The 24944-nt window shown below is 42.7% G+C and overlaps 1 protein-coding gene across 1 annotated transcript; it reads right to left on the reverse strand.

The window, feature by feature from the left end:
- Positions 1 to 266: 266 nt before the first annotated feature.
- Positions 267 to 24908, reverse strand: LOC132398266 (proteasome subunit alpha type-7). The gene is made up of 7 exons (XM_059977426.1): positions 24769 to 24908; positions 24125 to 24251; positions 17593 to 17717; positions 16142 to 16264; positions 12339 to 12458; positions 2801 to 2863; positions 267 to 1673 (listed from the first exon to the last, which is right to left on the reverse strand). The coding sequence occupies exons 1-7, from the start codon at positions 24868 to 24870 to the stop codon at positions 1581 to 1583; spliced, it is 753 nt and encodes a 250-aa protein (XP_059833409.1). The 5' UTR covers positions 24871 to 24908; the 3' UTR covers positions 267 to 1580.
- Between the last annotated feature and the right edge of the window lie 36 nt (positions 24909 to 24944).

Raw genomic sequence — 24944 nt, forward strand, 5'->3', positions numbered from 1 at the left:
AGACTTGAAACTTCATTCCAATTGCACACACACCCTCCAATGACAACTTTATGCTCAGATGCATATACTAACAGCTTCAAGCAAGAAACTCATCCCCCCCAACAAAATAAATGCATGAGTCAAGAATCACACCTTACCTTCAGGTACTTCAGACTTCCCTTCAAAGTTAGCAGTCATTCAGAACATGCAGCAGATTTCACATTGCTTACCCATTCATCATTTATCAAACTGCACAAAGGACTTTAAAGAACACAAACAAAGAGAAATTTCAAAATCTGCCCCAGAGTTTATTTGGTATTGCAGAATTCTTTTTTTTTTCCAAACCAAGGCACAACTGTAACAATAACCTCAACTGTGCAAAGGAAAAAGTCTAACTAAATTAACATCTCAGGAAAGATAACTAAAAACACATGAAATCAAACAGCTTATTTGCAAGATACAAAATACTAAATACTTTTGTAAACAACTTTGTACTTTGTCTTGACATGCTTCAGTGTTGTCATAGTGTTGTTCTACATGTCTTACAGTTAATGACAGTGCTTTGGGCAAGCACTGATTATCCTGCCATTGGTGACTTTTTTGTGCCATGTAAACGTTCTTCGAAACAGACTGCTGGTTGCCCATTTGTGCAGCACCTTCTATCATAAGCAGTTGTGTCACAGCTTTAGACCTGTGCTTCTGAATCTTCCTATTCACTTTCATGTAACTTCTTAAAACCCATTTCAATCAAGCTTTAGTTCATCTTGCATAATATTTCAAGGGGCACAACATTAGTTTTGGTTTAATTATATTCTTGTGAAACTCATTATTTAATGGGTTATTGTGAATGAAATGGGCCAGTTTTTCTTCCTCAGTTTGAAATTGGTTTGTGCCAAACTCGCCTACAATTCACTCAAGGAAATATTTAGACCACTTATTCTTGACAGGCTACTTAACTGCAAAAGCACCACTTCTTTCCAGTACAATCCTGGACTCACCCTTCTTCCTCATGTAAAGGTTTGTTGGAGGAGCTCAGCATGGAACCTCTGCTCTGCCTAACTTAGAGACAGAGCATCAAAATGCAATGCATCCACCACCTTCTCCCAAATCAAACCATGAGCCATTCACAAGACAGTAACAATTCATTCCCCCACCTTTCATTTCTGTTCCAGACATTTCATGCAAACCGAGGGAAAACTTTACCCATATCATATCTTGGCATTGCTAACGAAAGCAAATAAATATAATTAACATTAACTACGATATCCTGGTAACTATACAGTTAAGCTATCTTGCCGTACCTTTCAATTCCAACTTCACAACTGAGTAAATGTGGGTCCCAGTGTTGTTTAGATGAAGGAAGGTTCACCGCTGACCAGGTTCTTAAAGCACTTATGTTAGTACCTTGGTGGCAGCTTCACTCATTGCTCCAGTCAGAAGCACACAAAGCACAAGGAAAGGTGGATCAGGGAAGTGGGAAAAATCCATCAAGAGGGAACATTCAGCCTTTTAATACTTTGTATCCCGCCTTGGAGCTTTAAGTGGTTGTAAACTAATGTCTATTTGCAGCATCAATATTACTGTTTGCACACATTCCACAATTAGGTTTTCTTCTGTTTCTTTTTCTCAGCCTCCTCCTCTTTTTCCTTCTCAATTTCCACAACAAGTGACTCGATTTCTTTCGCATCTAGAAGCTGTAACAAAGGAAAATTGATGTTTCAGTGGCAAATGGACAGAGCATCTTTTATTTTGTAACATTATATACAGTTTTGCTGTTTCCGTAAGTACCAAATCACATCTGTAAACCTCCACATATTAACCTCTAAAGTGCTGGCAAGGCAAAAAATTAGGAGTCAGGTCCAGTAATACAGCATGGAACAGGCCCTCCGCCCAACTTATTATTGCTGACCATATGGTGCTCAACAAGCTATGTTCCTGTTTGGCCCATATTCCTTAATCATTATCCAAAATAGATTGCATCTACCTCAACCACTTTCTCTGGCAGCTCGTTCCATATACACTACCTCTGCATAAATAACTGCCTTTCAGGTCACTTTTACATCTCTCACGTTAATCTTTGCCCTCTAGTTTTTAATTCTTCTCTGAGAAAGACTGCATTCACCTCTCTATAGGTCTCATGATTTCATACACCCTCAGTCTCCTGTGTATCATGGAATAAAGTCCAAGCCCATACAACCTCTCCCTGGCTTCATTAATTTCAAATCAAGCATAAGAAAATAGATGGCAGAAATTGACCGTACACCCTCATTATGATCAGAGATAACCCTCTACTGCAAATCTAAATTTCTTTAGACCATAAGGCACAGAAGCAGAATTAGGCCATTCAACCCATCAAGTCTGCTCTGCCAATCCATGGCTGATCCCGGATCCCAATCAACCCCATATACCTGCCTTCTCACCTTACCCTTTGATGCCCTAACCAATCGGGAAACTATCAACTTCCCCCTTAAATATACCCACAGACTTGGCCTCTACTGCAGTCCGTGGCAGAACATTCCAGAGATTCACAACTCTGTCTAAAAAAAATTCCTTTCCTCTCTTCTAAAAGGTCACCCCTTCAGAAAAATCCTCTCCACAATGTATTACTGCTGCAGAACAACAAAGTTCAATACACATGCCAGTGATATTAAACCTGATTCCGATCTGCAAAATCTTGTGATCTAAGCCAAGCATTTCCGCTTCCAGACTGCAGTGTTCATCTGTATAAACAAAACTCCAAAATAGCAAATTCATTTTTGTTTCTTTGCACAGATAATGCAGGGCCTAAACACACCAACAACAAACTACTTTTTATACTTACCTTCAAAACCTGATTCCTTCGAATTATGGCCAGCTCAATGTTTTTCCCACCAGACTGTACCACCTAAAAAGATATTACAAATAGGTCACAAAAAAACAATGCCACAGAGACCATTCGACTCAAGTCAATGCTGGCTCCCTGTAGAACAATACTCTCAGCCCTGTTTTGTTCTATTCCCACATGTTTATTTCCTTCAACTGCTGGCCCAATTTTCTTTAAAATAAAAGATCTCTGCTTCCACCAGTCTCACAGGCAAGTGCCAGAGTATCACTCAATGAGTTAAGTAATTTTCCTCTGCCACATCTCAACCAAAAACACAAGCTGAGCTTTTATCCCATGAGCTAGATAGAGGCTGGGATGCAATCCTGATCTTGGATTGAGTGTGTGTGGAGTATGCACGTTCTCCCTGTTACCACAGGTTTCCTCCTGGGTACCCCAGTTCACTTCTACATCCCAACAAAATGGGGGTTTGTGGGTTATAAATTGTCTCTAGTGTGTAGGTGGGTGATGGAATCCAGGGAGAGTTGATGAGAACATGGGGAAAATTAAAGCAGTATTAATGTAGGAGTAGTGTAAATGGATGGTTGACAGCACTGACTTGGGTCACGGTGACAGATCCTGTGCTGTGTTTCTCTTGATCTACCAGTTCAGTCAATTTCTACCATCAGCTAATGGAAACAAATTGGTCCATCATGTCTGCACCTTATACGTCTATCAAAAATCTACACACAGCCACAGCTCCAAGCAACAAAGATCTCAGCATTTCCAAGCCAATGTTGCAGTTAAAATCTGTCAGCACTACACCCAATTCTGTTGGATCTCCTCTCAACTCTGGAAAAGTCCATCATATATCCAGTTTAGCGATCCTAACTGGACACAACACCCAAGTTCTCTGAAGCCTCGCTCTCAGTAACCTTTATTCAGCAACTTGTATTTGCTCCACCATTCCATTCTATCATGAACGTTTTTTTTAGTTCAATGCCATTGTCCTGAATTAACCTCATATCCCTTGATTCTTTATACTGATGATTTACAAGGCATTGGTCACACCGTATTAGAAGCAGATTTTGGCCTCATATCCAAGAAAGGGTATGCCGGCATCGGAGAAGGTGAAGAGCAGGGAGGATCATGGGATGGAAAAAATTAGTGTATGAGGAGCATTTGATTGCTCTCGATTGAATTGAATTGAATTGCATTGAATTTATTTCTTACATCCTCCACATGAGGAGTCAAAATATTTACGTTATGTCTCCATCTAAATGTGCAATCAGTAATTTATAATAAATAGAACAGTCAATGTAATATACAGTACACTGAAATCAGCACAAATTCATCAGTCTGATAGCCTGGTGGAAGAAGCTGGCCCGGAGCTTGTTGGTCCTGGCTTTTGTGCTGCGGTATAACTTCCCCGATGGTAGCAGCTGGAATAGATTGCGGTTGGGATGACTTGGAACCCCAATGATCCTACTGGTCATTCTAACACACCTGTCCTTGTAAATGTCCTGAATCATGGGAAGTTCACAGCTACAGGTGCGCTAGGCTGTCTGGACCACTCTCTGCAGCGTCCCGCGATTAAGGGAGGTACAGTTCCCATACCAGGCAGTGATGCAGCCAGTCAGGATGCTCTCAATTGTGCCCCTGTAGAACATTCTTAGAATTTGGGTGCCTGGCCAAACTTCCTCAACTGCCTGAGTTGAAAGAACAGCATTCTCACACAAGCATCCTTCTCCAGATGTGTAAGAACAGTATATAGAGCAGTGGCTATTGCATCATCTGCCAATCAGTTGTGTCAGTAGGCGAATTGTAGGGGGTCCAGATTGGGTGGTAGCATGCTACAGATGTAATCCTTGACCAGCCTCTCAAAGCATTTGCTTGCTATTAAGGTGAGTGCAACAGGACACCAGTCGTTCAGGCACGTTATCTTGGTCTTTTTTGGTACAGGGACAATGGTGGAAGTTCTGAAGCAGGACACTCTACATTAGGAGAGGGAGAGATTAAAAATGTCAGTCCACACATCTGCCAGTTGTGCTGCACACACCGAGTACTTGCACTGGGATGCCGTCTGGTCCTGCAGCCTTGCAACTGTCCACCCATTGAAAACATCTGCATACCTCAGCCTCAGGGGGCTTCAAAGGTTGCAGGGAGATGATAGGAGAATGGGTTTGCAAGGGAAAATATATCAGCCTTGATCAAATGGCGGAGCAGACTTGATGGACCACATGACAAATTCTGCTCCTGTGTTATGGTTCCCAGCATCCAAACATTTTTGGATCCCTGTCTTGGATACATTCAGGGTCCACAGCCTGCTGGTTAAGAAATTTATTTTTAGTTCTATCCTTTGTAACCCCCTGGGTCGCCTCAGGCTCGCTCAGCTCATTCTCGTCTAGGGGGAGCAGCCTTCGGCCCCGCCAAACTGGGTAATCAGCTGGTGTGGATGCTGTGTGATGTCCCCGCCTCGCCCAAAAACAGACAGTACACCATATGCGATTAAATGAGTACAATTTATAAAGGTTACTATAACTAAGTGATTAATAACGATACAGTATATATGAAGAGAAAATTAAAGAAAAGGCGCCAAACTTATCAAAGTCCAAACCACTTCGTGCACAGCCGTTGGAGCTCAATTTCTGAAGTCTTCTGGCCACCATTCGATCCCCTCCGAACTCCTCGACTCGCAGCTCAGGACCCTCCGAACTCCTCGGACTCTCCAAACAGCTCAGGACCCTCCGAGTGGTCAACCAAGCACATCTAGCTTCATTCCCCCCCCCCCCTCTGATAATCTCCCGGCCTCAGACCCCCCTTTGGGGTCCGATCCTCACCCAGCTTAGAGCATTGCCCCCTCTCTCTCGACCCCCTCGTGCCGATCTGCCCAAAAGCCCGTCAACAAAAGCTTACAGACTCAGAAGAAAGAACATTAATCCCCATTTGGTTTACAAAGGAATACCATTCTCGTTATCAGTAAATTAGCATTCCTGCTAGTTAACAAAAAGAAGAAACCCTCTTTACACCTTTATGCCAACTTACCTTGAGATTATGACCCATGCTCTTGAGACCCTAGCCAGGGGTATCATCTACCCCCATCAACACCCTTTAGAACGGAGACAAGGAGGAATTTCTTTAGCCAGTAGGTGGTGAATCTGTGAAATTCATTGCCACAGTTTCTATGACGAGACCACTCATCATTCTAAACAAACGTTGACCCTGACCATTTGAACTCTCCTCACAGGATGAGCTCCACCCCAGGAATCAGTGAACCTTTACCTCTATTGAGATGAAATTGATCGTATATATTGAAGGCAACCAGTAGCGTACCAGTTAATGGAACACTTTACAGTGCCAGCAATTGGGGTTCAACTCTCGCTTCTGTAAAGAGTTTGTACATTCCCCCCATGACTGGTTTCCTCCTGGTGCTCCAGTTTCCTCTCACATTCGAAAGATATACGAGTTAGTAAGTTGTGAGCATACTGAGTTGGTGCCAGATGCGTGGCACACTTGTAGGCTGCCTCCAGCACAGCATTAGCCTGTGTTTGTTATTGACACAAAACATTTCACTTTATTTTTGACATACATGTGACAAATAAAAGAAATCTTTATATTCTACCTTGGGTGTGATCACAACTAAGCATAGAATTCCAGCAGCAGTCCCACACAACTTTAACAACTGAAGCAGGACATCTCTAATCTTGTCCTATTGCAATCAAATCCAACATTTTGCTTATAATTCTATTATCATCTACAAGACTCTCATCAGGAGTGTGATGGAATACTTTTCAATTACTTGAATGAGTGCAACTGCAGAAACTCAGCGCTCTATAAGACTTAACAATCTATTTAATAGGTTCCCCATCCACTCCACCACTAGACAATGTGTCCCATCTTCAGGATGCACTGCAGCAACTCACCAAGATTCCCAGGGGATATCAGCTGGAAGTGGATTCCAAGCCACACACTATTCTTACTTGGAAATAGATCACTGTTCCTTCACTGTCACTGGGTCAAAATCCTAGACCTCCCCAACAGCAGGGACTCAACAACCTCAGCATTCAAGAACCCAGCTCACCACCACATTCTCAAGGACAACTAGGGAAGGACAATTAAATGCTGGCAGCCTGGGAACCCCACAGTGCTTGAATAAGTTTTTTAAAAATTCTTGATCCTCAAACGTGTCAAAAATGGGTCAACTCAAAACCTAGGATAATTGAGAAAAGAACCAAAAACAGAATCATGGAGTCATGGCTCAGAAAATCTTGTAACCATGCCAAAAAGCTTCAAAAGAAATGATCTAACAGAGTCATAGCACGAAAACAATACTCTACAACCCAAATCATCCATGATGACCAAAACTGAGATAGTTCCACTTAGCTGTGTTTGGAATACTTCCGGGGTGCCTAGGTGCGACTCAAATAACAGCGGTACCCTCAATCGATACTATTAAATATTCCTGTTTCAGCCTGATAAAGCTAAAAAGCAGAACTGCTTCCAAGATCAGTACAGTCAACAAAGATGTCTTAATGCACTTAAACGAACTATGGCTGCTTAAAACTGACAGAAACAACACCGACTTTGGTCGGAAGTGCCCATGTAGGATACTACACAGGAAGTGCAGATGCAGAGCGGGGGTTACAAGTTAGTTTAAGGAACAGGTATATTCCTATACCGATTATTTTGCTGGCAAACGTGCAGTCTCTGGCGAATAAAATAGATGATCTCAGAGCTAGGAGACTAAATCAGAGGGATACTAGGACTGTATGTTTCCTTTGTTTCACAGAATTCTGGTTAACCCCTTCTGTACCGGATGCAGAGATTCAGATCGACGGGTTTACTATACACTGTCAGGATGGATCTATAGAGTCTCGCAAAAGCAGAGGTGGAGGAGTATGACTCATGATCAACTCTTCTTGGTGCACAAATATATCAGTGCTGTTGCAATTCTGCTCGCCAGACCTGGAATATCTAGCAGTTAAGTGCTGTCCTTTTTACCAACCATGGGAGTTCTCCGGGGTCATTCTGGTAGCAGTTTATGTTCCACCTCAGGCCAATATCAGTCAGGCTTTAGATGATCTGAGCAATGGGATCAACATGCCTGAAACAGCGCACCCTAATGCCTTCACCATTGTTTTGGGAGATTTTAACCAGGCCAGTCTGAAAAAAAAAATCACTAAGCAATTACCATCAATAGATCACTTGCAATACCAGAGGAAACAACACACTGGACCAATGCTACATCACCACCAAGAATGCCTACCATGCCCTCACTTTGGGAAGTCTGATCACCTAGCTGTACTTCTACTCCCTGAGTATAGGCAGAAGCTGAAGACTGCAGCGCCAGTAGTGAGGACCAAAAAGCTATGGACAAGGGAAGCACAGGAGTGCCTACAGGACTGCTTCGAAACAGTGCACTGGACTGTATTCAGGGATTCATCTTCGAACCCGGTTGAGTGTGCTTCAGTTGTTACTGACTTCATTAAAACTTGTGTGGTTGATTGTGTGCCCATGAAGACTTACTGTACATTCCCAAATCAAAAGCTGTGGATGAACCAGGAGGTACATTGTCTGCTGAAGGCTAGTTCTGTGGCATTCAAGTCTGGCGACCCAGGCCTGTACCAGAAAATCAGGTATGATTTGCAGAGGGCTATTTCAAGGGCAAAGAGACAATTTTGAACAAGGTTGGAAGAGACATTGGATTCATGGAAACTCTGGCAGGGGCTGCAAGACATTACTTCCTACAAAGCGAAACACAATAGCATGAACGGCAGCGATGCTTCACTACCAGATGAACTCAATGCCTTCAACCCACGCTTTGAAAGGGAGAACACAACTACAGCTGTGAAAATCCCTGCTGCACCTGATGACCCTGTGATCTCCATCTCAGAGGCCCATGTTAGACTGTCTTTAAAGGGAGTGAAACCTCGCAAGACAGAAGGTCCCAATGGAGTACCTGGTAAGGCTCTGAAAACTTGTGCCAATCAACGAGAAGCAGTATTCAAGGACATTTTCAACCTCTCACTGCTACGGGTTCAAGTTCCCACTTGCTTCAAAAGGGCAACAATTATACCAGTGCCTAAGAAGAATAATGTGGGGTGCCTTAAAAACTATCACCCGGTAGCATTCACATCAACAATGATGAAATGCTTTGAGAGGTTGGTCATGACTAGACTGAACTCCTGCCTCAGCAAGGACCTGGACCCATTGCCATTTGCCTATTGCCACAATAGGTCAATGGCAGATGCAATCTCAATGGCTCTCCACATGGCCTTTGACCACCTGGACAATACAGACCTATCTCAGGATGCTGTTCATCAACTATAGCTCAGTGTTTAATTCCATCATTCCCACAATCCTGATTAAGAAGTTGCAGAACCTGGGCCTCTGTACCTCTCTCTGCAATTGGATCCTTGACTTCCTAACCAGAAAACCACAATCTGTGTGGTAACACATCCTCCTCGCTAATGATCAAAACTGGCACACCTCAGTGGTGTGTGCTTAGCCCACTGCTCTACTCTCTGTATACACGACTGTGTGGCTAGGCATAGCTCAAATACCATCTATAAATATGCTGACGATACAACCATCCTATGTACAAATGTAGAATCTCAAGTGGTGACGAGAGGGCGTATAGGGGTGAGATATGCCAACTAGTGGAGTGGTGCAGCAGCAACAACCTGGCACGTCGTACAAAAGAGCTAACTGTGGACTTCAGGAAGGGTAAGACAAAGGAACACATACCATTCCTCATAGAGGGATCAGAAGTGGAGAGAGTGAGCAGTTTCAAGTTCCCGGGTGTGAAGAGGTCCTGACATATCAATGTAGTTGTAAAGAAGGTAAGACAGAGGCTATACTTTATTAGGAGTATGAAGAGATTTGGCATGTCAACAAATCCACTCAAAAACTTTTATAGATGTACCATGGAGAGCATTCTGACAGGCTGCATCACTGTCTGGTATGGGGGTATGGGGGGGGGGGGGGGGGGAGGAGGTGGCTACTGCACAGGACCAAAAGAAGCTGCAAAGAGTTGTAAGTCTAGTCAGCTCCATCTTGGGTACCAGCCTACAAAGTACCCAGGACATCTTCAAGGAGTGGTGTCTCAGAAAGACAGCGTCCATTATTAAGGACCTCAAGCACCTAGGGCATGCCCTTTTCTCACTGTTACCATCAGGTAGGAGGTACAGAAGCCTGAAGGCACACACTCAGCGATTCAGGAACAGCTTCTTCCCCTCTGCCATCCAATTCCTAAATGGACATTGAACCACTGGACACTACCTCACTTTTTTTAAAATATCACATTTCTGTTTTTTGCACATTTTTAATCTATTCAATATATGTGTACTGTACTGATTTATTTATTATTATTATTATTTTTATTTTATTTTTTTCCTCTTCTATATTATGTATGTATTGAACTGTTGCTTCTAAGTTAACAAATTTCACGTCACATGCCGGTGATAATAAACCTGATTCTGATATCCCTCTAAACATTACCTTATCTGTGAACCTGCCCAAAACAAGTCCCAATAAATGTTTCAGCCTGAAACACTGACTGATTACTTCCTTCGATAGATGTTCCCTGACCTGCTGAGTTCCTCGAGCATTTTGTACATGTTGCTCAAGCCATGACAAATGTTAACCATCTGGCAAGGTGGGCAACCTTGCATCACCAAAGACGGAATGCCAACAGCTCACACACCTTAACATGAAATGCAACCAGACGGAGGGAACTGGTGCAGTAGAGACAACGAGGCTCAGTCGTATTGAATGACAGGTGGCTGAGAAGCTTACTCTGGCTCCTATTTTCTTCTGTTATATCAGTAATATAGCAAATTTCAATTACAGAAATTCTGGTACATTTTTTCAGTAATTAAAAATGCCTTCAATTTTCCTGAGTTTAATGGAAGACAATGGTCACAGGTACCCAGTTTTTGCTATTAAATTCAAGCATTTCTGCTAGGTTATGTGGAACCTTCTGACTGTTATATGCATGAAACAGTACAGGTTCTTCAGCCCATGATATTGTGCCAACTTTTAACCAAGATCAATCTAAGCTTTCACTTCCTCATAACACTCAAATCCATGTGCCTATCTTAAGAGTCTCTTAAATGTCTCCAACGTTTGTCTTCACCACCACTGCTGGCAGTGCACACACCACTCTATAAAAACTACTTTTGACACTTGCCCTATACTTTCTTACAATCATCTTAAAATTATGCCCCTTGAATTAGCCCATTTTCACTCTAGCTAAAAGGTGCTGGCTGCCACTATCAACGCCTCTCATCATAAGACTATTTGGCCCATCAAGTCTGCTCTGCCATTTCATCATGGCTGATCTACTTCACATCTCAGCCCCAATCTCCTGCCTTGTCCCCAAAACTCTTTCATGCTCTAATTAAGAATTAATCAACTTTTGTCTTAAATATACCCAATCACTTGGCTTCCACAACAGCCACTCTTTGGCTAAATAAATTCCTCTCACCTCCATTCTAAAAGGACATTCCTCTACTCTGAGGCTGTCCCCTCTGGTCTCAGATTTTCCCACCATAGGAAACATCCTTTCTACATCTACTCTATCAAAGCCTTTCAATATTCAATAGGTTTCAATGAGATTACCCCTCATTCTTCTGAATTCCAGTCAGTAGAGGCTCAGAGACATCAAGCATTCCTGACACGGCAAGCTTTTCAATCCCCAAAATAATTTTCATCTTAAACACCTCTGTCACCTCATTCTCCTTCACTCCAAAGCGAAAAGTCCTATCTCAGCTTTATCTCATAAGACATGCTCTCTATTGTTTTTAAAATTTGAGATACAGCACTGCAACAGGCCCTTCCAGACCAAAGCCCCAGTGCCACCCAATACACCTATGTGATCCATTAACTTACTAAGCCGTACATCTTTGGCATGTGGTAGAGAACCGGAGCACCCGAAGGAAATCCACGTGGTCATGGAGAGAACGTACAAACTCCTTACAGACAGCAGCAAAAGTGATCCCAGGTCATGGGGTGCTCCAATAGTTACATTAACACTATGTTACTGTGCAGCTCCCTGGTAAATGTCCTCCATATCCTCTTTAAGTTTCCACATCCTTCCTATAATGAGGCAACCAAAGCTGAACACAATACTCCAAGTATGGTCTAACCACAGTTTTATCAAAACTACATTACCTTGTAGCTTTTGAACTCAATGCCCCAACTGAAGGACACACATCATATGCCTTTATAACAACCACAGCAACACACATACTGTAGGAACTCAGAGGCCAGGGGGCACCTATAGAAGAGTACAGTTGACTTCTCAGCCCAAAATGTCGATTGTACTCTTCCATAGAAGCTGCCTGGCCTGTTGAGTTCCTCCAGGATTCTGTGCAGTGCTTGGAGTTCCAGCATCTGCAAATTTTCTTGTTTGCTATCAACATGCACAGCAACTTGGAGGGACCAACAGATTTGCAGCCCAAAATCCTTCTGTTCTACATAGTGCTAAGAATCCTACCATTAACTCCGTGTTATGTGAAGAACAAACACGGCCTTGGCAATAATGAATTTCACTCACTTCCAGCAAAGCCTTAATTGCGAGCTTGATAGTGTCATTGTCTGTTGCAATTGCCTCATCGGTGTAGTTTTTTTCCAGGAACTCTCGGACTGTCTTGGCGCTGCGGCCAATGGCATTTGCCTGTTTGTACACACAAATTATATCTTAAGACATGCCTTCCCATATGCACAGAATATCCATTAATATCACATTTTCACATCAATAATTATCATAATTGGTCAGGGTTCGGTTTCCAAGCAATCCTTTGGTTTCCAGGATTAGTAATTGTAAGTCACAGCAGAATCTTTGTATACAAGCAACAAAAAAAACTCTGCAATAAATAATGCTCCGCAAGTTGATGTATATCATATTCTGGTGGCACTGAAGCAAGATTGGGAAGTTATGAGGTTTAATTCAGAGAATTCCACATATAATTTCAAAGGTGATAACAGATGAATGCTGACATTCCAAGTGACGGGCAGAATCCAAAAAATTCTTCAAAAGCCTTCATTTTTTTGCTTGCACTTTTTCAACCAATCCCCAATAAAGTGTGGCTGCCTGGATAAATTCATGATGCATGAGAACCCAACTGGGCTCAGTATAAAGCAGCCTCTTCTCAGATGCTGAGGGACCGAAATCAGAATAAGGATGTGGAAATTCAACCCTTCGAGTCCTCTCCTACCATCAAGATGATCATCTAAATTCAGTGCCGTGTTCTAACCTTCTCCCCACATCCTTTCATTGATTAGTTAATTCCACTACCTTAGTCGGAATACATCACAAGTGGAGTCATAATGCCTTCAGGAATCCAGAGGTTTGAGGCCAGTCTGGGGTCACAGTCTGTTGGTCAGATGCCCATAGACAGCCTATCTGGGCTTGGAGGTCCTGCTATGTGTGTGGATGGGGGTGGAAAAGCAGCTTCTGCTGAACATTATGGGCATGCCACATTGGCACCATAACGTGTGGCAACACTTGCAGGCAGCCCCAGCACATCCTCAGATTGCATTGGTTGCTAACGCAAATGATGAATTTTACTGTACGTTGAGCTACATGGGATTAATAACTCTAATCAATCCTCCTTCAGCATTCTTGGTCATCCTATTATTTTGCTCCATGGTCCTACTTGTCTCTTACCCTTTTTGCTTAATTTAGGGTCTTTCATTCCTATCCTTGTTTCCTATTCCTCAGTCTCTTCCCCTCCCCAACTCATGCTATTCTACTTCAAATCTGCACCCCCACCCCAAATACAGGAACAGAAAATTTGTGGCAAGATAATCAGAATTAACCTCTCAGGTTGGAACAAAAGATCCACAGCCTAAAACTTAGATTGCTTCTACCCATAGACACTGTTTGATCTACTGAGTGTTTTATCTGTTCTTGCTGCGCAAGTTGATTTGGTGCATAAGGTGGTGTGTTGCCCTTCATTAATCAGGAGATTAAGTTTACGAGGTACGAGGTAATGTTGCAGCTCTAGCAAACTTCAGTTCATCCACATTTGGAATATTGTATTAAGCTCTGGTCACCTCATTGTAGACAGGATGTGGAAACCTCTTGAGGGTGCAGAGATTTACCTGGATTCTGCCTTTTGAGGAATGCTTGAGCAAGCTAGAGCCTTTCTCTATGGGGCAAAAGAGGATGGGAGGTGACTTGATAGTGCTGTTTAAGATGATATGAGACATCAATTTCCCAGGGCAGAAATGGCTAATGTGAGGAAATAATTTGAAGGTGATTAGAGAAGTATAGGGGGCTGTCAGAAATAGTTTTTTTCTTTAAAACTCAGAGATATTAGTACATGGAATACACTGCCAGGTGTGGTGGTAGAAGCAGACATGCTCGGGATATTTAAGGGATTCTTAGACAGCTCTACATTTTTCTTTCATCCATGTGTCTATGGGGGAGAGAGGAGTTCAATTCATCCTACAGTAGGTTAAAAGGTTGGCACATCGTGGGCTAAAGGGCTTGTACAGTACTATACTGTTCTATATTCTAGATCTACAGCTGATTTGTTATTTTTCAGAAAGTGAAAGCTGTTTGTGTTCAAAGGGACTTGGGTATGAATTACTGGGTTCACTAAGCAATGTGGAAGGTAAACTTTGGCCTTTATTACAAGGGTAAGAACACAAGAAAAATATCTAGCTCCAATTATACAGAGAGCTGGACGGGCTTCATTTACAAGTCTGTTCTGCCTATGGAAAAATAAACTTGTGACAGAGGAAGTGCATCAAAGTTTACCAGTGACGTATTTGTCAAATATCGAGGGATTAAGCAGACTGGGCCTCTTTACTCATTAGAGCCAAGAAGAATGAAAAATGCTCATTGACTCAAAATTCCTACAAGTCTTAATAAGACAAATGCAACAATGAAACAATGACTCTTCTTGACTATAGTACAAAGAACAAGGAGACAGAATCTAAGATGTCTACCATTGAGGACAATTTTTTGTTTAATTCTTCAAAAGATGCAGAGAATATTTTTAATTTTCAACCCAAGAAGGCTACCCGGGTGGGGGGGGGGTCATCTGTTGAATATATTCATGGTTGAGGTCATGAATATATTCGGAATCAAAGGATATAGGATATGGCAGGTAAGTGGCACTCAGATAAAGATCTGCAGTGTTGAAAGTGGGAGCAAACAAGGGAAAAAATGCCCTATTCCAACAGTGATAGTATGTCAGCTCAGAGCCAACATAGTTCTGTTGATATGATAAACTGCAGTGATTAGAATCCCAACCTCTGATGGTGATGAGGAAGCCCACAGGAGTGAGATAGATCAGCTGGTTGAGTGGTATAACGACCTTCCACTCAACAGCAGCAAGACCAAGGAATTGATTATGGACTTCAGGAAGGGCAAATTGGAAGAACACACACTAGTCCACGTTGAGGGTCCAGCACTGGAAAGGTGAACAGCTTTATGTTCCGGGATGTCAACATCTCAGTAGGAGTAGATCCCTCCTGGGCACAACACAATGATGTAATTATGAAGAAGGTATGCTAGTGTCTCTGCTTCATAAGGAGTTTGAGGAGTCTGGGTTTTTCACAAAAGACTCTTGCAAATTTCTAATAGCTGTACGGTAGAAAACATTCTGATTGGTTGCATCACAGCTGAGTATGGCGGGTACAATGCACAAAAAGGGAAAAAGCTGCAGAGGTTTGGAGACTCAGCCAGCTCGACCATGGGCACAACCTTCCATGCAATCGAGGGCTTCTTCTAGAAGTAGTGCCTCAATAAGGTGGTACTCATCATTACAGACCCTCACCATCCAGGCTAAGCACTCTTCACTTCTACCATTGGCAGGTGGTACAGGAGCCTGAAAACCCACACTCAATGATTCAGGAACAGCTATTTCTCTGCCATCAGATTTCTGAATGATCTACGAATACTATCTCACTATTGATCTTTTGCAACTTATGGAAATTTTTATGTGTTGCACTGTAAAGCTACCACAGCAACAAATTTCCTGAAATATGTCAGTGATAATAAACCTGATTCTGAAAGCTCCAGTGCAACAGGAAGGGGATCTACTTATAGATCCCAAAGCAGAGATCCATCTGGTCTCCAAGCCTGACGCAAACAATCCTTTGAAATTTTTTTTTAAAAAGAAAATGGGAAGCTTATTCCTGGTGTCCTGGCAACCATTTACCCCTCACTGAGCACAACAAAAAAGATAGATCCCAGAATCACATATGACCAAATAAAGTCAGCAAATCTCTTTAATTGAAGTAAAGGAGGCAGTATCCACAGTAAAACGTAGCTCAAATCACCTTTAGAGCTAGCGAGTACATATCCTTATTCCGTCAGTCATCGAGAGGAAGGGAAACACCTACCTTCCAAGCTTGGTATGTCCCTGATGGGTCAGTTTGGTATAAACGTGGAGTGCCATCATAATCAAACCCCACAATCAGAGCAGAGATTCCAAAGGGTCTCCGACCATTGCTTTGTGTGTAACGCTAGATAAAACAAACACACACAACAATTCTCACTGGTTGCAAGTAACACACAACAGTTCTCACTGTGGTAGCTTTGGAATAAGAGAGCAGAGTCAAGCTCCTGGACTACTGTAGCATTGTAGTTAGCACAATGCTATTACTGCTTGGGACCGTCCAGAGTTTGGATTTCAATTCCATCATCATCCGTAAGGAGTCGGTATGCCCTCCCCATGGAATGTGTGGGTACTCCCTGGGTACCCACCACCCAAAGACTATGATTATGTTAATTGGTCATTGTAAATTTGTCCTGTGGGGGAGAAGTGGCTTATTCTGTATGTTGAAAGTCATTTCATTATGATTGGCTAGTTTAGAAACTACAGCTGCTTTTCCCATTGGTTAGCCACCCGGTGTCCAGTTTCAAATACCCTGGGTATAAAATAGCACGTAGAAGTGGTATGCTTTCTCTTCCTTTGTTTAAGGCAATTGGTGCACATAACCATTTGGAAGGTATGCTCTGTGTGCGCTTTTAACTATATATGTTTGCTGAATATTCAACACTGTAGTTTCTGTAACTAGGGAACATGAATGTTTGATCGAATTTTACCGTTTGTAAATAAGTGATCAGTACACTTATTCGCAGTCAATGTTTTCTCTCACTCCCAAGGCCCATGAACCTGATTCTAGATCAATGTCTCTTTGGGGTGGGGGGGGGGGGGGTGCTTTGCTATTGCTTGTATGGTGGGAAAAGGGGCAGTGCTTCTGCTTGTGCAATGGGAGGGGTTTAGAGATACTGATGTTTCTATCACACTCTATGGGGTTTCTTGTTTCATGGATGTCTGTGAAGATTAAGAATTTCAGCTTGTATTTTGTATATTAAATTGCCCTGATATTAAATTGATCCATTTGATTTGATCTTAGTGGGTTTTTTTGCACAGCTTGCCTTCTTTTGCACATTGACATTTGTCTGTTAAGGTATGGTATTTTTCATAAATTCTATTGTTTTGTCCTGCAAGTGCTTGTTAGAAAATGATTCTCAGGATAGCATAAGGTAATAAATTTAGTTTAAATCTATATTCCTCATTATTTTATACACCTTTGTAAGATCACCTCTCAGTCTCCTACACTCCAAGGAATAAAGTACTTGCCTGTCCAACCTCTTCCCAGATAGAAGTATGCCTAAATTGTGGCAACATCCTTGTAAATATTGTCTGTACTCTTTAATAATACCTTTCTTATAGCAGAGTAAACACAATGCAGTGCTATCAATTACTTTCAAGACAGTGACGTTTTTCATAAATTTCATCTCAACTTGCACTTTATTTTGAGGCAGAAGCAGAATGAACCTCTACCTGCTTCAAAGTTGCAATGAATCGTGTTATGTATTCTACAGTGACTGGGTCTTCCACAGTGAGTTTGTGGCTCTGACATTCCACACGAGCTCTGTTAATTACTATTCGAGCATCAGCTGTCAGACCTAAAAATGAAAGCAGATGCAGTCAGGCAAACTTCTTGTTTGCATGGTAATCTCAACAGTAACACAGGCAGCATAACAAAGAACCCACCCACCCCGAACATTCTCTATTCTCCTCTCTCATTGGGCAGAAGATACAAAAGCTGAAAGCACTTAACACCAGGCTCAAGCACAGCTTCAATCCCACTGCTATTAGACTCTTGAACAGATCTCTTGCACGAATTAATGGACTCAGCCTCACAATCTACCTTGTTAAAATCTTGCACTTTACCAGCACCACACTCTTTCAATAGCTTTTAGGTTATTCGACATTATTTTATATGCAGAGTGAGAGGGCTTTGGTGGTAACGGGACGAGGCGAGGTAGGTTTACCTGTGTTAATTGTGGAAAGGAAGAATGTGTGTGAGGCCGGTTTTCTGTGCTAGGTGTCAAATGTGGGAAGTCCTGGAGTCTCCCAGCCTCCCGGACATATTTGCACCCAGTGTGTCAAGCTGCGGCTCCTAAGGGACCGCATTAGGGAAATGGCATGGCAGCTCAATGACCTTCGTCTGGTCAGGGAGAGCAAGGAGGTGATAGAAAGGAGTTATAGGCAGGTGGTCACACCAGGGCCACGGGAGATAGACAAGTGGGTAACAGTCAGGAGAGGGAAGGGCAAAAGTCAGGTACCAGAGAGTACCCCTGTGGCTGTCCCCCTGAACAATAAGTACACCTGTTTGAGTACTGTTGGGGGGTGGGGGGGGGGGGGGAAGGACATCCTAGCTGGGGGAAGCGGCAGTGGCCGTGCCTCTGGCACAGAGTCTGGCCCTGTGGCTCAGAAGGGTAGGGAAAGGAAGAGGAAGACAGTAGTGATAGGGGTCTCTATAGTCAGGGGGTCAGACAGGCAATTCTGTGGACGCAGGAAAGAAACTCGGATTGTAGTTTGCCTCCCAGGTGCCAGGGTCCAGGATGTTTCAGATCATGTCCACGATATTCTGCAGTAGGAGGGAGAACAGTCAGAGGTCCTGAAAAAAGACTACAGGGAGTTAGGAAGGAAATCGAGAAGCAGGACCGCAAGGATAGTGATCTCGGGATAACTGCCTGTGCCATGTGACAGTGAGTATAGGAATAGAATCAGGTAGAGGATAAATACGTGGCTAAGGGATTGGAGCAGGGGGCAGGGATTCATATTTCTGGATCACTGGGACCTCTTTTGGGACAGGTGTGACCTGTACAAAAAGGATGGGTTGCACTTGAATCCCAGGGGGAACCAATATCCTGGTGGGGAGGTCTGCTAAGGCTACTGGGGAGAGTATAAACTAGAAATGTTGGGGGGTGGGGACAGAACTGAAGAGGCTGGGGAAGAGGCAGTTGGTTCACAAATAGAGAAAGCTTGGAGACAGTGTGTGAAGGAAGATAGGCAGGTGAGAAAGAAGGGATGCGCTCAAACCAATGGTTTGATATGTGTCTACTTTAATGCAAGGAGTACTGTGAACAAAGCGGATGAGCTTAGAGTGTGGATCAGTACTTGGAGCTTTGATGTGGTGGCCATTACAGAAACTTGGATGGCTCAGAGACAGGAATGGTTACTTCAGTGCTGGGTTTTAGATGTTTCAGAAAGGACAGGGAGGGAGACAAAAGAGGTGGGGCCATGGCACTGTTGATCAGAGATAGTCTCACGGCTGCAGATAAAGTGGACATCATGGAGGGATTGTCTATGGAGTCTGTGGGTGGAGGTTAGGAACAGGAAGGGTTCAATAACTCGATTGGGTGCTTTTTATAGGCCGCCCAATAGTGACAGGGATATCGAGGAGCAGACAGGGAAACAGATCCTGGAAAGGTGTAATAATTAGAGTTGTCATGGTGGGAGATTTTAATTTCCCAAATATCGATTGGCATCTTCCTGGAGTGAGGGGTTTAGATGGGGTGGAGTTTGTTAGGTGTGTTCAGGAAGGTTTCTTGACACAACATGTAGATAAGCCTACAAGAGAGACTGTACTTGATTAGGTATTGGGAAATGAATCTGGTCAGGTGTCAGATCTCTCAGTGGGACAACATTTTGGAGATAGTGATCATAATTTCGATCTCCTTTACAATAGCATTGGAGAGAGATAGGAAAAGACAAGTTAGAAAAGCGTTTAATTGGAGTAAGGGGAAATATCAGGCTATCAGGCAGGAACCTGGAAGCTTAAATTGGGAACAGATGTTCTCAGGGAAAGATACGGAAGAAATGTGGCAAATATTCAGGGGATATTTGTGTGAAGTTCTGCATAGGTACGTTCTAATGAGACAGGGAAGTTATGGTAGGGTACAGGAATCATGGTACACAAAGAATGTAATAAATCTAGTCAAGAAGAAAAGCTTACGAAAGGTTCAGAGAGCTAGGTAATGTTAGAGATCTATAAGTAACAGGAAGGAGCTTAAGAAGGAAATTAGGAGAGCCAGAAGGGGCCATAAGAAGGCCTTGGCAGGCAGGATTAAGGAAAACCCCAAGGCATTTTACAAGTACGTGAAGAGCAAGAGGATAAGACGTGAAAGAATAGGACCTATCAAGTGTGACAGTGAGAAAGTGTGTATGGAACCGGTGGAAATAGCAGAGGTACTTAATGGACAGGAATACTTAAGTATTCACTGTGGAAAAGGATCTTGGTGATTGTAGTGATGACTTGCAGCAGACTGAAAAGCTTGAGCATGTAGATATTATGAAAGAGGATGTGCTGGAGGTTTTGGAAAGCACCAATTTCAATAAATCTCCGGGATCAGATGAGATGTAACCCAGATTACTGTGGGAGGCAAGGGAGGAGATTGCTGAGCTTCTGGCAATGATCTTGGCATCATCAATGGGGACAGGAGAGGTTCCATAGGATTGGAGGGTTGCGGATCTTGTTCCCTTATTCAAGAAAGGGAGTAGAGATAGCCCAGGAAATTATAGACCAGTGATTCTTACTTCAGTGGTTGGTAAGTTGATAGAGAAGATCCTGAGAGGCAGGATTTTTGAAAGTTTGAAGAGGTATAACATGATAAAGAATAGTCAGCATAGCTTTGTCAAGGGCAGATTGTGCTTTACAAGCCTGATTGAATTTTTTGAGGATGTGACTAAACACATTGATGAAAGAAGAGCAGTAGATGTAGTGCAGATGGATTTCAGCAAGGCAATTGATAAGGTACCACATGCAAGGCTTATTGAGAAAGTAAGAAAGCATGGCATCCAAGGGGACATTGCTTTGTGGATCCAGAAATGGCTTGCCCACAGAAGGCAAAGAGTGATTGTAGGCAGGTCATATTCCGCATCGAGGTTGGTGCCTCAGGGATGTGTACTGGGACCCTTACTCTTCGTGATTTTTATAAATGACCTAGATGAGGAAGTGGAGGGATGGGTTAGTAAATTTTCCGATGACAAAGGTTGGAGGTGTTGTGGATAGTGTGGAGGGCTGTCAGAGGTTACAGCGAGACATTGATAGGATGCAAAACTGGGCTGGGAAGTGGCAGAGAGAGTTAAACCCAGATAAGTGTGAAATGGTTCATTTTGGTAGCTCAAATATGATGGCAGAATATAGTATTAATGGTAAGACTCTTGGCAGTGTGGAGGATCAGAGGGATCTTGGGGTCCGAGTCCATAGGACGCTCAAAGCAGCTACGCAGGTTGACTGTGGTTAAGAAGGCATACAGTGTATTGGCCTTCATCAATTGTGGAACTGAATTTAGGAGCCGAGAGGTAATGTTGCAGCTACGTAGGACCCTGGTCAGACCTCACTTGGTCAGTTCTGGTTGCCTCACTACAGGAAGGATGTGGAAACCATAGAAAGGGCGCAGAGGAGATTCACAAGGATGTTGCCTGGATTGAGGAGGGTGCCTTAAGAGAATAGGTTGAGTGAACTCAGCCTTTTCTCTTTGGAGCGACAGAGGGTGAGAGATGACCTGATAGAGGTGTATAAGATGACGAGAGGCATTGATCGTGTGGATAGTCAGAGGCTTTTTCCCAGGGCTGAAATGGCTACCACTAGAGGGCACAGGTTTAAGGTGCTTGGGAGTAGATACAGAGGAGATGTCAGGGGTGTGTGCGTGTTGTTTTTTATTAAAACGCAGAGACTGATGAGTGCGTGGAATGGGCTGCCGGCAAAGGTGGTGGAGGTAGCTACGACAGGGTCTTTTAAGAGACTTTTGGATAGGTACATGGAGCTTAGAAAAATAGAGTGCTATGGGTAACCCAAGTAATTTCTAAGGTAGGGACATGTTTGGCACAACTTTGTGGGTTGAAGGGCCTATATTGTGCTTTAGGTTTTCTATGTTTCTAACTTATTTTTGCTCAGTGAACTGTGTCATTATTTGATCTGTATAAACAGCCTGCAAGGCAAAGATTTTACTGTTTCTTGGTGAATGTGACAATAACAAACCAATACCAATTATCATGGAATACGTATCTGCCTTGAGAACAACTGCTAATCTGTGCAGCACTGGGCTGGTTCTGAAGAGTGGTATTCCTCCAGTCAAATTCCCAACAAAAGCAAACATTACAGACGTTGGAAATATCAGTAATTGTTTTGGAAACACATTGGCCAGATAATATCCTTGAGAAATAAAGTTAGCATTGCAGGTTAATGCCATGAAATAATCCAGCACTTACTTTATTCCCATACATACCACCTGCTCTCAACTCACGTAATTAATGCGATTTAACAGGTTGTTTGATTAATGAGGTTGAACTGTATCGAATCTGAGGTGATCTTCTGGATTTACATTTTGTCTTCAAATCTTAATCCTTGTTTTGTCTTTCTAATACCTCAACCCTCCCACATTTCTGCAGATGTAATTCTCCCCCACTCTCAAGTTGCTTCATGCTAATATTCATCACAACCTCTGGTGGTCATGCCAAGATATTCCTTGAGCCTCAACCCCTTCATCTCTGTCCGTTAAGTCATCTCAGGCAAGTTATCTCCTTGATGAATCATTTGGTCATCTACCCCATATTTTTAAGCTACAGACAATGCAAAATGCAGGATATTGTGCAGGTATCACGACTGCAATTCCACAGCTTCAGCCATTCGTTACTACAGCTCAATACTACGATGAGAACATGGAACTGAATAGTGCAGGAACAGGCCTCTGGCCGACCATTTCTCTGATGACTACAATGTCAATCTAAACTAATTCCATTCTATATGATTCTCAATGGCTTGAAAAACATGAGAAATAAAAACAGAAACAGAATACCATTCAGTGCTTCAAACCATTTATTATGCTGAATCTTTGAGAATGCAAATGTTACTTTCTTGCACCATACAGTCGGCCCTCCTTATTCGCGGGGGATTGGTTCTGAGACCCCCTGCGGACACCAAAAAACGTGGATGCGCAAGTCCCTTATTGAACCTGTCCAAGTGTGGTGGTCTTTAGGACCCAGTGGAACCCTGGTCTTTATTTAACATGACCCAGTGCAGTGGACATTAAGACCTGGCGGCGCAGCTCTGAATCTGCGGTGTTTCTGTTCACAAAAATAATCACGATTGAAAATAAAGTGGAAGTAATAAAGCGATCGGAAAAAGGTGAAATGCCATCGGTCATTGGAAAAGCGTTAGGCTACAGTCGGTCAACAATCGGAACAATTTTAATGGAGCATGTGAAAGGCCCTGCCTGATGAAAGCTACAATTATTACTAAGCAAAGCAGTGGTTTAATTATTAAAGTACATATGTTTCTTAAGTGTTTTATATGCATAGAAAGGTAAGATATGTACTATATACTAAGGAAAACTTTTGACTGATGCTAAATAATACCGGATGTACCTGTTCCAACTTAAAGACGGACTCAGGAATGGAACTCATTCATAACCCAGGGACTGCCTGTACTTTTAAGTCATTTCTAGATTACTTATAATACCTAATACAATGTAAATGCTATGTAAATAGTTGTTATACTGCACTGTTTAGGGAATAATGACAAGAAAAAAAGTCTGTACATGCTCAAACAACGAGTGCTGGAGAGAGAACTTCCAGGTTTTCCCAATCAACGGTTGGTTGAATCCGTGCATGCGGAACCCGCAGATAAGGAGGGCCAACTGTACTCTTAATCCTGTGCATTGCTAATACATACAGACCTATCTCTAATTGAATACAATCATATCTGAGACTCCAAGATAGAGATTACCAAGAATAATGGCATTGAGTGAATACATTTTTCTACATTTGAGTCTGATATGTTCTTGGGGCCATTTTGAGAACATGACCACTAATGGAAATTCAAATAGTCCTTTGAGTGAGATTTATTTTTCAAATAGATAAAGACGACCAAACAAGATAAAGGATGCATATGAATGACGACAGACCATACACAAGCAAAAACTGCCATGCAGTTCATATTTTTATAATTGTATATACAAAAATCTAAAATACTTCAGGCAATTATTTTGTACACAAAAGCAAAATAAATTTAAGCACTCACCTGCAAATGCCATGCAGACATGATCATCAAGGGCACAGATTTTTCGCACCGTTCTTTCTTCCTGTAGTTTTGCAACAGACTTTTTCTCCACACCCAAGACAACTATATCTTTACCTCGTATCCCAACCTTGAAAGAAAAATTGTATCTTTTATTGTAAAAATGGTTGAAGGAAAATATTGTTCAGTGACACACAAAAGAACTGGAATTGGTTTATTATTGTTCTATGTATTGAGATAGTGAAAAGTTAGTCTTGCACACTGTTCATACAGATCAAATTATTACACAATACAATGAGGTAGTACAAGGTAAAACTACAAGAGTACAGAATAAAGTGTAGCAGCTACATAGCAGGTAAACAATGTGCAAGATTATGAAAAGGCAGGCAATCTCATAGTAAGAAACCATTCGATAGTCAATAGTGGGGTCTTTGAGCCGAGTGTTATGTGCTTTTGTATTCTCTGCCCTATAGGAGGGTGCAGAAGGGAGAATGACCGAGGTGGGAAAGCCTGGCCGAGACTGGGGCGATGATGGGGGAGGAGCGTGGTGGGTGGGAGGCGGGGAGCGGAAAGGAAAAACAGTTTGAGCCTTAGTGGGGTCTGTGCACGAATCCAATCACCAAGGCCATTTGAAACCGAACACTTACCGCTGTGGATCCCTTCTTCACCGCCTCCTGCGCGTATTCCACCTGAAAGAGGTGACCATCAGGCGAAAAAACAGTGATGGCACGGTCATACCTGGCCGCCATAGTGCAGGCCGCCACTGCACATGCGTCTGTCCGGCTCCCTCACTATCAATATTGCGCACGCGTCTGGTACCGGC

This window comes from Hypanus sabinus, chromosome 1 (genome assembly GCF_030144855.1).
Source record: "Hypanus sabinus isolate sHypSab1 chromosome 1, sHypSab1.hap1, whole genome shotgun sequence".
Taxonomy (NCBI): domain Eukaryota; kingdom Metazoa; phylum Chordata; class Chondrichthyes; order Myliobatiformes; family Dasyatidae; genus Hypanus; species Hypanus sabinus.